Here is a 14,043-nt window from a genome sequence, read left to right on the forward strand (position 1 = left end):
CTTTTCATGGCTCTAAGAATACGGGATGACTGAATAGCCATCACTTACTTTTCATGGCTCTAAGAATACGGGATGACTGAATAGCCATCACTTACTTTTCATGGCCCTCAATACACGTCTATTAATTAAAAACCAGTGGATAAGAATCCGTCTGCCAGTGCAGGGGACATGGGTTCGACGATGCCTGATCGGGAAAGATCCCACAAGTCTCGGAGCAACTAAACCCGTTGGACATACTACTAAGCCCAGGTTCTAAAGCCCTTGAGCTGCAGCTACCGAACCCTGTATGTAGGCCCTAGAGCCTGTGCTCCGCAATAAGAGAAGCCACCGCCACAAGAAGCCCAGGTGATGCGAGGAAGAATAAACAGCCCCTACTCGCAACAACTAGAGAAAGCCCATGTGCAGCAACGGAGACCCAGCGAAGCCAAAAATAAATAAATACATAAAAACATAAATGAAAAATTAAAAAAAATCAGATATAAAGTCACTATTCTAATTGTTGAGATTTCCACCTAAATGTCCTTCAATAACTTTGTGGTGGTGATGCAAGTGTTATTATTTACAAAGAGATAGAAAAGCAATATACACAAAACACTACGTTGGGGGATTCAGCTGCAAGGTAAACACTCAAAAATGGGGAAAGGACTTAAAGTATGTCCTTCTGTACAGAGATATATACTGTATTTGTAGAGCTCTATTTCTTGGAAAATTATTTTCAATTTTGAAAAAGAAATGCTGTTTTATAAAATATGAGTCATTTTTGTCTTGTTTTCCAAAATGTTTTCTTAAAAAAACAGAATGAATCTCTTCTCTCTGGCTCTCCCCTCACACATATGCATGTTTATAAAGCCCTAGGAGGAATGGACAGCTTCTAGTCAAAGAGGACAGCTTCTAGTCACAGAGGACAGCTTCTAGACAGAAGAGGCTGGAGATGGCTGGTCTGGCAGGGAGCATGGACAGCTGGGGACTGGGAGGCCCCTGGGTCACAGCAGTCAGCAACCATTGGTGGGGGGGAATGGGCGTGACCCGGGGAGAATCGTGGGGGGGGGGGTCCCCACACCCCCAGTGAGGAAGAACACCCCTTGTGAAGGCTGGGATGAGCTAGGGTGGCCCAGCCATGGATCCGAGTGGGAAGTGAGGAGAAGGGGCGCTGCTAGTGCTATTTCACGAAGCAAGGCGTCAGCCTGGCTTCTGTGCACATTGTTAGAGTCACACTAGCTTTCTGTGGAGGGATGTGCTTCTAACTGTGATGAGTCATGAATCTGCAGCAAAAACAGCAAAGTGGTGTCTTCCTCTCCTGCCTGCCCCCTTCTTGGGTACCAAGCTTTCACAGGGGGTGAGGGGAGGTGGACCTTCTACACAGAAGGGAGGAGTGGTCTCCAGCCTTCATCTGAGCACCTCTGATGGTGAAAACTACTTCTGAGATGTGACTTCCATGGACGGGCACGTCCACATTTCACGACAGAGATCTGAAACTCTGGTATTTATGGGGCCAGGCTCGCACTGCAGATGGTGACTGCAGTCATGAAATTCAAAGACACTTGCTCCTTGGTAGAAAAGCTATGTCAAACCTAGACTGTGTATTAAAACGCAGAGATATCACTTTGTCAACACAGATCTGTCTAGTCAAAGCTAGTTTTCCCAGTAGTCACGTATGGATGTGAGAATTGGACCATAAAGAAGGCTGAGTTCCCAAGAATTGATGCTTTTGAACTGTGGTGCTGGAGAAGACTCTTAAGTCCCTTGGACTACCAGATTTACCCAGTCACTTCTAAAGGAAATCAACCCTGAATATTCACCGGAAGGACTGATGCTGAAGCTAAAGCTCCAATACTTTGTCCACCATATGTGAAGAGCTGACTCATTAGAAAAGACCCTGATGCTGGGAAAGATTGAAGGCGGGAGGAGAAGGGGACAACAGAGGGTGAGGTGGTTGGATGGCATCATCAACTCAATGGACATGAGTTTGAGCAAACTCCGGGAGATGGTGAAGGACAAGGAGGCCTGGTGTGCTGCAGTCCATGGGGTCGCAAAGAGTTGGACACGACTGAGTGAACACCAGCCAGGCTCACAGTGTGATGACAAAGACCATGGTGACACTTACTGGGCTCTCAGGACCAGGCTGTGTTTCCCCTGTGGGGTCTTCTGACCCTCTCATCTCCCCCAGGAGGGGGACAAGTGGGGCTCTGGGTCTCAGTGTCAGGGAGACGTGGTCCAGGGGTCTGTGATGAACAGGGGGACAGGCAGCCAGCTGGTTAGAAGGCTGAGTGCTGCCAACAGCAGAGGAGGCTCTGTGGGGTCAGAGGTTTTGATTCTTCAAGAAAAATCAGAAATCTAGATTTTGTAAAATGCACAATCTCCCAACTTCTCAACCTGGCTGACAAACTCAATTTTTACGAGTGACGCTGGAGGCCACTGCAGTTCAAACGAAGTCCATCTGAGGGGTTGGATTCAGCTGCAGATGGCTGGTTTTGGGGCTCTTGGGTTTTGCATGTTTGCTCCAACATTGAGTTAAAACCCACTTCCTGGATGCCTCTGTTCACTGCTTCCCGTTCTGCAGCCCTTGCTCCTCTTTGACTCCCCAGGCTCCTGAGACCATTCCTCCTTGGTTTTGCTCCCTGAGCTGTATGGACCAGCTTCTCTGGACCTGCTCTGGGTTGGTTGGGCTCTTATGATGTGATCCCAGAGTGGCACCCCTATTTGCCATGAGAGCCAAGAGTGTAAGGGCACAGGGACCATGCCTGTTCCTCCTGATGTGGTCTCACCCTCATGTCCTGGATCTCAAATCTGTGCTCAATCATGATACTTGGGTTGCAGACAACACCTGTGGCCATGCAGAGTCGCCCTTGGCCTCTAGGAACCCAGCTAAGCCCAAGGGTGTGGCTTTTTGGGCTCCCCTCTTGGTCTCATCTGGATGGTTTGAGTCTGGTAGACTCATCTTTTGAGATGATCCTCATTTCTGATATTGCCTTGGATCAAGTTAGTTCGCCCTCTCAGTTTCCCTTAAAAATGGTATTTACTTTGATAAACAGGTGTTCCAGACCTTTGTGAAAATTGCTGGATGGAAGCAGCCTTGAGCAAAGCCTCGGCCCACATGGGACCAGACATTCAGGCCCCGGTTGGTCGGTGGCCACAAACGACTGCATTTATATTTAGCCACAGTAAAGTTGCCCAGCTTCTGTAGGCCTGAACCCTCCCATTAGCCAGACGGTTATGATACTTTATCCTGTGTTTAACCAAAATTAAGATGTATATTTACAAGCTTTCTCTAACTTCTGAAAAGAGTAATCTTATCAAATATCATGCATGTGTTTGGGATACTTTATTCTATGTGGACTCATCCTTTTTTGGAGGCTTACATGCACAAGGGACTATGCAATATGCCCCAATTCATCCTCTAATCCTATCTGAAAATGAGGAAAACAGTTTCCTGTTTTCAGTTCTGGGTGCATCCTTAATTTACATGACTTCTGAAAAAACAATTCTCCTGGTTCTGAGATCACGGTTGTAAATTTGTTCCACAACCCGATGTATGTGGCCTTGGAAGATGGATCTTACTGTCAGGGGCCAATTCTTTTTTTTTCTTATTGTGTTCTCAGTGCTTTGAGTCTTCATTTATACACTAAGACACTTCTGCCAGCTCCCAGATGAAAAAACTGGTGGACAGGTGGGATGGGGCTCATGGTGAAGACCTCCCATGAACACCGTGGAGAGCGACCCTCAGAACTGAGGCTCTGCAGACCCCACGCCATGTGGCTACATTGGCTGCTCCTTCTACCCCACCTCCCCTTTTTCTTTCTCAGAGAAAGTTTTCATTTTCTAATAAAATATCAAATCTCATTTCTTTCCACCACCCCTCCCCCCTAAAGCCTCAAGCCATCCCTGGAAACATGCCATTTCCTCACCTGATCTCTACCTTTTGAAATGTGCTTCCAAGGTGTCAGAGCATAAGTCTGCTTGTGGTTTATTCTATTATTCTTATACAAACTCTGGGACAAACCGTTACTTTCTGCAACATCCAAGGCAGCCTTTCACTGATGCTGAGCAATGAATGGATCTAAGATACTAGCTCCCAGTGTCTGCTTCCTCTGTCTTCTGAAAGAGAGTTTGCTGGCCAGCAATTTATCAATTGCGGACTTCCCTGGTGGTTCAGTGGTTAAGAGTCCACCTGCCAGTGCAGGGAACTCGGGTTTGATCCCTGGTCTTGGAAGATTCCAATTGCCATCGAGCAGCTAAGCCCACATGCCCCAGCTATTTTTAAGTCCACACATCTTAGAGCTCATGCTCTGCAATGGAAGCCACTGCCATGAGAAGCCAGCACACCACAACTACACAAGCATGTGTAGCAGTGAAGACCCAGTGCAGCCAAACATAAATAAATTTATCAAATGCTTGCTGCCCTTAGTAGAATGTACTTTGGAGTGGATGCCAAGCAGCTGAAGTCCCTATTGCAGCTCTACTTTGCCTGTAGGCAGCTCAGCAGGTGGACTAGAAAAACACTATGCATGTCTCACCCCCTTGCCCCCACCCCCCACCGATGGACTGTGACCCCTCACCCCAAGCATGCTCCCTCCTGGGCACTCTGACCCCAGCAAGGAGCGTCTCCTCTCCTAGCGGTGCTGCTATTTTCTAGCATGTGTTTCTCTTCCCTGAAACAATTCAGCTCTAGATTCCTGTTTCTCCCAATTCTCCAGGTGAAGGCTGGGGCCTTGGTGCTGAGGCTGAACCCCTTAGGGATATGTATTCTGCTTGCTGGCCTGCCAAGGTGACCCTTCACTCCCCTCCTCCTTGCTCTCCTGGGAAACTGTTCTCTCCATTTCCTCCACCCATCTCTCAGTCCCCCACTCCTCCCAAATCTACTCTTCAAAGGGGATGCTCCAGGCGGTCCGGCCTTGATTCTGTTCCCATCACCCTCTGCACCCTCACATCTAGCAGGCCACCTGCCTGAGGGGGGTGCCCCGTCCTCCCCTGCCGCAGACCAGACCCTCAGGTCTTTTCAGAGCCCCTCCTGTTACCCCTGCAACGCCTCTATCACCTCTGTCCTTCCAGATGTGTGTGTGCATGCATGTGCGTGCAAGTGAATGTGTGTGTTTGTGTGTCCATCTGTCCTGCACTCTGCTGGACGGAAGCATCTGTGGGCCTCAAACGTGATGCATTCTCTCGGAGCTCAGTCCTGAGCGATGCTGTGCCCTCACTTGGAACATTTATTCGTATTCCTGTTCCCAGTGGCTAGGACAGTGCCTGGCGCGTGGCAGAACCCAGACCATGTTGACAAATGTGTCACTGGCCCCGCACCACCTGGCACCGTCTGCCTCCTCTTCCTACACGTCTCTCACGTGTGTGAAGACAAATGGAGGGACATAAAAGTATTCTGAGGACAGAGAACAGAGGTCTCAGGGGCGAGGGAAGGAAACAGGATGGTTACAGCTTTAGGAAAAAGGGCCATTTCTGAAAGTGTGTCAATTGAGAACACGACTGAGCAATGATAGGAAGAAGTTAGCAGTCTAAAAAGAGATGCTCTGAAATCATCAAGTCTACCTGCTGATGGAAAATGATGCTAAACTTCACTGGTGCAGGAGTGGGGGCCAACACGACAGGCCCCTCCCATCAAAACCGATAAAGCCACGGGGGGAGGGCGGGGGATGCCACTGAGACCACTGCACTCCCAGAGGGGGACATGCACTTTAAGAGGCCACCGTCTAAAAAAAAAAAAAAATAAGAGGCCACCGTCTGTGTGGTTCAGGGAGAACCCCTCCTAGCAGGGTCTAGACCTAGTGGGTCCAGGCCCACTGCCTGCTGTGTGCAGCCTCTCTTAACACAAGTTCTCTGAGCAGGCGCAGGGAAGCCCTGCCTGACGGTTCCAGAAACCTGAGTCAACCACAGTCTGATTTGGGAATCTCGAGCTGGCCCAGAACCTATAAATAAGACACGTGGCAGGTCCCTGTCCACAGCCCTCCAGGCACAGGTCTGGGCCCCCTGATGGCCCATGGGGGACGGGAAAGGCAGGAGACTGGTGAGCTGGCCCACATCTCTCAGCAGGACAGTGGCTGCAGGACAAAGGCCCACGGAGGAAGTGACCAGAAACCCGGGAGGCAGCGGGGCCAGGATGAGGCGTCACTGAAGGTGCTTTGCAAACACATCCCTGCCGAGTTCACGTTCTTTGGGGGAATCCTGTAAGACAGTGCTATTTTTCAGTCTCCTACGAGCCTTCAACACACTTGCAACTGTTTGATCGCTTAGCCGAGGGCACCCCAGACAGGAGCTCCTCTAATGGTGAGTCTAAGCTGGGTTTATTGCTCAGAAAAGATCTCCGAAAGGCAACTTCATTCCAACAATGCCCTCCGTCCTCAGTTTAGTAACAACTGTTATGTCTTTTTGAATGCTGTGCTGTGCTTAGTCACTCAGACTCTTTACGACCCCATGGACTACAGCCCTCCAGGCTCCTCTTTCTTTCCAGGCAAGAATACTGGAGTGGGTTGCCATGCCCTCCTCCAGGGAATCTTCCCCACCCAGGGATCAAACCCAGGTCTTCTGCATTGCAGGTGGTTTCTGTACTGTTTGAGCTATCAGGGAAGCCCAAGAATACGGGAGTGGGTAGCCTATCCCTTCTCCAGGGGATCTTCCTCACCCAAGAATTAAATTGGGGTTTCCTGCATTGCAGGTGGACTCTTTATTAAGTCAGCTACCAGGGAAGCCCTTCTTCTTGGATATTACTGAACAAAACTGATATAGAACTGCCCATATTCTACTTTTGGTTAAATATCACCCAAAACTGAATCCCAGTGGACATATCTGAGTTGAGTACTGGTCACTAGCTGGGGTGCGGGTTGACCACCTTGGGGAAGACAGGCTCCCCATCTGAACCAGAACTCACTCTGAGAGAAACAAGCCTATGGGGTCCTAAAAAACACAGACCACCAAGGAACCCTATGTGTCCTGAGTTGTGTTACTTCCTTGTGTTAGGCAACAATTTCCTCTAAAAATTATGACACGGGGGAAAGGGGAAAATGGTGCCCACGGTTCCTTGTCAGTCCTGACTCTTCTGTAAACTGAAGGTAAGTTTAGCACATCTGTGAATGGAGAACGTAGGGAGAGTGAAATAAAACCAGGTGAGTTTCTTTTGTGCAGTGTTTCCAGTCCTGGCATCTATGTACAAGTTATGAAATATGAACTGGGTAATTCCAGTGGTTCCATACCTGAGTTAGGTGCTTTTATGTTTTGCATACTAAACTGACATTGCACAATATAAAGAATGAAAAAGTAATGCTAATCATCTAAATTTTTAATATTCCTTTATCTAAAATAATGTTTAATAGCAAATTAAAAAACACCATGACAAGTTAGAGAAAAGTTGCCAGAGAATGGAAAATGCTTTATATTTTATAAAGCATTTTATAAACATTTTATATTTTATAAAGCATTTTATAAACATGCCTCTTTGAAGGCATGTTCTCTGCTTTTTAAGTAAGGGGCCCACATTTTCATTCTGCACTGGGACCTGGGTTATATAGCGATCCCGGGTTTCAGGGATATCTAAGGCACTAATGATCTTCCCAGTCCTTGGGAGGGTTTGAGGGGCTGGGGGTGGTGGACCTCCCCCGTCCCCGCTACCTCTTGCCCTGGCATCAGGCGACCCTGATGCTGTACTAGGATCTGAACCTCCAAGGTGGCTGTGAAGTGAGTTAGGATCCCCTCAGCTCCTTGGTCCTACTCAGAAGACCATCCCTGCTGGAAGCTCACTCCTGTGTCTGTCACCAGGACCCCGCTGGACTTGACCATGCATACAATCCTAAAGAGCCCAGATGACCACTCGAGAACACTGTGAGTGCCTCTCTTTGCTCCGGTGTCCTCTGCCTAGGACCCGGTCCTGCCACCGGGGGACACAGCGCCCCTCACAACCCTCCAGTTCAGCCTACGCCTCTCTCCCTGGCATCTCAGTCCCACTCCCTGGATGCCTTCGAACTTGGTTAGTTTGCCTGTCTCCTCCAGGCAGCACGGGGCAAGGACTACACCTGCCTGCTGCCCCCTGGACCCCAAACCCCAGCTCTGGGCTGGGCAGATTCCGAGCCCACAGGGACTGACTGGTAAATGAACAGATGCAAGGAGACACCCATGATTAGGATGTGTTTGGTTATTTGGTGTTTTTTAAACTTCAAACCTAAGGCTTATGTCAGTGAAGCAGTGGATTCCAGACACTAGTGGCAACAGCAACTAGGTTAGATTTTTGTTAAAGCACATGAATGAGAGCGCCAAGATGCTTTAACATAGTGTTAAAGGAGCAGTTCATTATTAATAGCCTAGGCAGACATCTATAAATATTTTAAAAATTAGTAATTTTTTAAAGAACAAAAATATAAACACCCCACTTTTCTTTTCTCTTATTTTTTCCTACTTTTCTTAACTTTTCTTCTTCTTATACCTTTGGTTTTTGACCTGAATACTAGCTCTTTTGCAGGCAGAAATTAGAGAATAGAATAGTTAAGTGATTGCAAAGCTTTCCACATTGATTATATCTCTATAAAGATTACTGATAATGTTTTAAATAATTTATTTGAATAGCACTAATTAAAGCTTCTCAAGGTATAAGGCAAAAGAAAAATCTTTAACATTTTATAACAATCAACATAATAAGTTTATTACTTTCTCTTTGCTAACTTCCATACTAAGCCATCCTTTGAGATGTCCATCTAGCTATTTTATGAGCAATTTTGGGAAAGAGCACTTCCTCACTCATGTGAGCATCAGTGGCCCTAAGCCCACATCCACTTCAGTTCAGTGTGGCTGCTTGAAGAGTTTTTAAAATGATGCTGAATCCTATCCTTTGAACTTTTAAAAATAGTGTTTCCCCTTAAACCTGATTATTCTGAAGCCGCATTAATTCCAACTGGAGAAAGCAGTGTCCAACAACACAATAAAGCGTGGCTTTTGTAATGAGCAGCTCCATAAGTGGAGAAGGTGACGTGACAAAAATCACAATGGACCTCTAGCAAACGGAATTTTCCTGTTTGCAAATGACTTTTTCTTGCCTTGGCCCAACGTCCTTGACTGATGAGTGTCCAGCTCATCATGCAAACCTGACAAGCCAACTGCTAAAAAGATCTTTCTCATTTCTGCCAAGAACCTTTTTCTAACAGCCTGTGAAATAAAAACTCCACTGCAGAAGGCTGAATCGGCACCAGCCATGAGATTAAGTCCAGAGTGCGGTGGAGGTCCCTGTTACAGGACGCCTGCTCCAAAACACCACCCCAGGCCGGACAAATCGGGAGGGGGTAGGCCAAGGGGGATAATGCCCCCCAGCCCCCCGGGGAGGGACCAGATGGGATCTAATAGCTCTTTTCTACTACTAATTTCTATGATAATTCCGAGTTGCCACATGGCATATGTATTTTTTTCTTAATCTAAAGACAGAATATCAGTCAATGAAGTGACCAGGATTTTAATGAAAGGTATTTTTCATGAACTGTATCTATTCACACGTGGTATTTCTCACACACCCCTGGCCCCCACCCACCCTCCAGCCGCGTGTCACTGATGGCAAGGTTGGGAGAAGCAGAAAGACAGAGGTCAAACACAATATGCTTATAATCATTATCAATACTAATTAGAAACAGAGAGATCCAGAGTTGTGTTAGGTCAGATGTGTTTCGAAGCAATTTTATGAAGTCGCCTTAATTTTCTTATCATCAGGGTAAAATGAAGCTTTAAATATGCTGTACCTCCAACGCCAACCAGGTCAAATGGCTACTTTTCATGGTTCTTGGCTCCAAAAGATTTAAGATTTAAATTTAAAGATTATAGCAGGCCAACAAATGTTGGAGGAAAAAAAAAAGAATCACACTAGTGAAATTCCTTTTGTTTTTAGAAAGAAGATCAGAAATGAGAGAAGGAGGTATTCGGGATTTGGGAAAACGACAAAAGGATTTCTAGCCACTGTCACTGGTGAGTTCAAGCACACTTGGTCGAGGGTGCCCTTCCTATCCTCCCAAGCAGACACAGCGTCCCCTTCCCCTGACCTCCTGGGACGCCATTTGTGCTTCTCCAGTGGCACGTGCCACGTTCTCTGATTTATCAGCATCATTTCCTTCGTGGCTGCTTCTGGCAGGTGCTTGGAGTGACCCCACTGCATCTTCTCAGCACCCCAACTTACACGCAAAGGACTGTAGCAAACAGGGAAGGAGGAGGAGCGGGGGGAAGAGAATGAACCTGGGGAGAAACACCCCAGGATAATGAGCATCTCATCACGGGTGCTGTTCTCAGCACAAACGTATGGGGCTTGACTATGAAAATCAACTCTTCCTAAGTTAGATGTGGCACAAAATTATATAACATAAAAGTATGGTATGATATGATATAAGAAATGGTATAACATCACACTCTGCTTTCTTCAACTCAGACTGAAAAACATCCTTTCTCCCCTCTTCTGCCCAGCTGTTAAGACTTACCTCTTTGCCTGAAGTTGGAGGCTGGGAAGGTTAACGCGTTACACACTTAACTTAAAAAAGATACAAGCTCTGGTAGAGGGGGATGAGGCACTTGACGGCCCGGCTGGCGTTGATGCAGGTGGCACAGATAAGGCTTGGCAGTAGCTTCCCACTCACGATCGCTCCATCAAACAGAGGCCCAAAAAACGGAACCTGTCAATGCAAAACAGAAAAAACCAGAAGAACACTTGGTATGTTAAAAAAAAAAACAAACAGTAAAAGGTGAACCAAAGACATGAGAACAGCTGCTTGATACATATCGAATCTGTCAGGACCACGCAGGCTTGCCACTCACAGGCTGGGCACTGGATGTAGGGGATCCAGGTCCAGGGCTTTCGAATCAAGCCAGGCAGGGTTGTGCCACGACGTTCCTCTCCTGCAAACTCATCAGCTAAACTTCTCCTGACAGACGGTGACTATGTTCTTCTTTTCTTTCTTGAGCTGTCATTTGTGGAAAAGATACTGCTCTTACTGAGCATTTCCACCATGTGGATACACTCCACAGCCAGGCCTCATGGTACACCCCAAGGCTGGCAACCTTCTGAAATCAGTTTTAGAATTAGCAATTTTTCACATGGATCCCGACGTATGTTGACTCTTGAAGGAGATGACACTGTCTCGGCTAACAACCACAAGGTCCTCCTTCTTGAACTGTCTTCCCTCCATTTCAGAGACATCACATTGTTCACATTTCCTTCTAATTCTTTAATAGAGACTTGGCTTTCCTTCACACCTGTGCCACGCAGGGTTTTGGTGCCTGTCTTTTTTTGGATTTCTTTTTCTCTCTTTCACTTTTTTTTTCTCCTTTTTGATTTTCATCAACTCCATTCACTACTATGGAGACTGTCAGCTCCATAAAGTCAAGAATAGGGTCTTCCTTATAACTCCTGTATTTATTCTTATCACTTACTTACTCATTTGTTCAAAAAATATTTATTACCTGACAGATACTGTCCTATTGACTTAGGACACAGCAGTGAATATAAAGAAAAAAACTCCTGATTTCATTGAGCTTAGAACTTACAGGAAGTTTTGGAGAAAAAAAAAAAAACAGTATAAAGACCTCAAATACGTAATATGTTAAGCATTAAAGTGGGCTTCCCAGGTGGCACTAGTGGAAAAGAATCCACCTGCCAATGCAGGAGATGTAAGTGACACGGTTTCCATCCCTGGATCAGGAAGATCCCCTGAAGGAGGGTATGACAACCCACTCCAATATTCTTGCCTGGAGAACCCCATGGACAGAGGAGCCTGGCGGGCTACTGTCCATGGGGTTGCAAAGAGTCAGACACAACTGACGCAACTTAGCCTGCACACACAGTAGTAAAGTGTTAAGGTGAAGGAGAAGGCAGGGAAGAGCAATAGGACTCTTTAGGGGAGAGTCCTACAGTCAGAGGTCACACAGCCAGGGGGCTGAAGCTGAGGATTGGACCGAGGGAGGGAGGGCTGACCTCCAGTGCATGAGGACCGCTGATAGGACAGCATCCCAGGCAGAGCAGCACACAGGATGCCCTGCGTGGGGGCGGAATCGGTGTGTTTCAGCAACAGTGAGGAAGCCTGATTCTGGCCAGAGTTGGCCCAACTTGGAGATGATCTTTGCAAGTGAAGTGATCAGGAACCTAAATGCCCAAGGTCAGATAGGGTAGGATGCATGTTTGTAAATCAGGGTGGGGGCAGGGATAGAGCATTACAAAAAGATGGGGTAAACAGGAGGGGGTGCCTGTGAAATGTAATGGCAACCATGATCACAGTCTCTGTGAAAGGAACTTTGTGAAGTTACAAAATAATGTTAGAAGACGACGTCAGGAAGGAAAGACAGGAGAGGAAAGCTTCTCCACATGGGGGAAAGGGCATGTGGGGAGACGTCCCGGACTGGGGACCAGTGAGAGTTGGTTTTCCGTGACATTCCCCCCAAGAAGCTGGCTCGTTACCCTGAAGTCAGAACTGCCTCAGCACTGATGGACGGGACCATCCCTGGAGACATACCACTATGAATACCACTGGCTTCACCCTGAATCCTGCCTACAAACCGGGGAGAACAGGACGTATTTGAGGGCATTTCATGAATACCCATCCCCCAAGTAAACCTAAAACAATCAAGAAAAGTTATCATGAACAATGAGAGGATCAAGTGCCAGACTGGAAATAACTAAGGGTCAAAATGAGAGGTCAAAAGGGAAAGCAGGGACCTCTGTGGTTATTCATAGGACTGTAGGCTCAGGTAGGCCGGGCCCTCTCAGGGGCATGTGCACATGAGCAAGGGCTTCCCTTACTAAACCCGTGTGCCACCGCTACTGAGAAAGAGGTCGAGAGAAACCACTGCAATGAGAGGCCCGAATACCATAACTAGAGAATAGCCCTCACTCACTGCAACTAGAGAAAGCCCATTTGCAGCAACAAAGACCCAGTGCAATCAATAAATAAATATAAAAAAATAAAAGATTTCATTTGTTCCTCTCTAAAGCTTTCTTTCTAAACTAGATCTGTGTTTCCGATCCATATAATTTTCCTTCTTTTTGATGAAATTATTGCAACATTCTTATAAGGCAGGTCTACTGGTTACAAATTGCCTGGCTTTTATTTGTCTGAGAAAGTATGTCTTCTTTCACTTCTGAAGAATACAGAATTCTATGTTCGTGGGTGTTTTTTTCCTTTCAACACTTGAAATATTTTACTCCACTTGCTTCTAACTTGCATGATTTCTGGCTAGAAGTTCAATGTAATTCCTAGGCTGGAGCCTCTAGACTTATTTTTGTCCTCTGGCTTCTTTTAAGATCTTCCCGTTATTTTTTATTTTTGTCTCTTTGGGCTGCTTTAAGAAAGTATCATAGACTGGGTGGCTTATAAACAATAGAAATCTATTTCTCACAATTCTTGAGGCTGGAAAGTCTGAGTCAGATGGCTAATAGATGGATGGCTGTCTTGTCTCTGTCCTCACATGCAGGAAGTGGTAAGGAAGCTCTTGGGTCCTCTTCCAAAAGGCCACCAATACCACTCCCAAGGGCCCCACTCTTATGACCTAATCACCTTTACCCCTAGCCCTAAATACCATTACACTAGTGGTTAGATTTCAAAATATGAATTATTGGGTCTGAGGGATACAAACATTCTGTCTACAACATGTAGTTTGAATGTGATACATCTGGGTGTAGATGCTTTCGTACTTATCCTCCTTGGTGCTATCTGTGCTTCCTGGATCTGTGGTTTGGTATCTGTCATCAATTTGGAAATTTTTCACATATTGTAAGTGAAGGGAAAGTCACTCAGTCATGTCCGATTCTTTGTGATCCCCTGGACTATAGCCCGCCAGGCTTCTCTGTCCCATGGAATTCTCCAGGCAAGAATACTGGAGTGGGTTGCCATTCCCTTCTCCAGGGGATCTTCCCAACCCAGGGATCAAACCCAGGTCTTCTGCATTGCAGACAGAGTCTTTACTAACTGAGCCACTAAAATACATGTAATATAAAAATGTATTTAAGTTACCATTTCAAATATTTCTTCTGTCCTTTCTCTTTCTCTTTTGGTATTCCCACTAGGTGTATATTACCCTTCATAAATGGCT

The 14,043-nt window shown here is 46.5% G+C and overlaps 1 protein-coding gene across 4 annotated transcripts in view; it reads right to left on the reverse strand.

Annotated features, from left to right (window-relative positions):
* RALGAPA2 (Ral GTPase activating protein catalytic subunit alpha 2) overlaps positions 1-14,043 on the reverse strand; it is a 271,302-nt gene that overhangs the window by 66,855 nt on the left and 190,404 nt on the right. For all 4 annotated transcript variants that reach the window (XM_043882987.1, XM_043882990.1, XM_043882989.1 and 1 more), the window contains one exon: positions 10,507-10,634. In XM_043882987.1, the coding sequence (XP_043738922.1) occupies positions 10,507-10,634 (128 nt within the window). The remainder of the gene's footprint in view (positions 1-10,506; positions 10,635-14,043) is intronic.

This window comes from Cervus elaphus, chromosome 23, assembly GCF_910594005.1.
Source record: "Cervus elaphus chromosome 23, mCerEla1.1, whole genome shotgun sequence".
Taxonomy (NCBI): domain Eukaryota; kingdom Metazoa; phylum Chordata; class Mammalia; order Artiodactyla; family Cervidae; genus Cervus; species Cervus elaphus.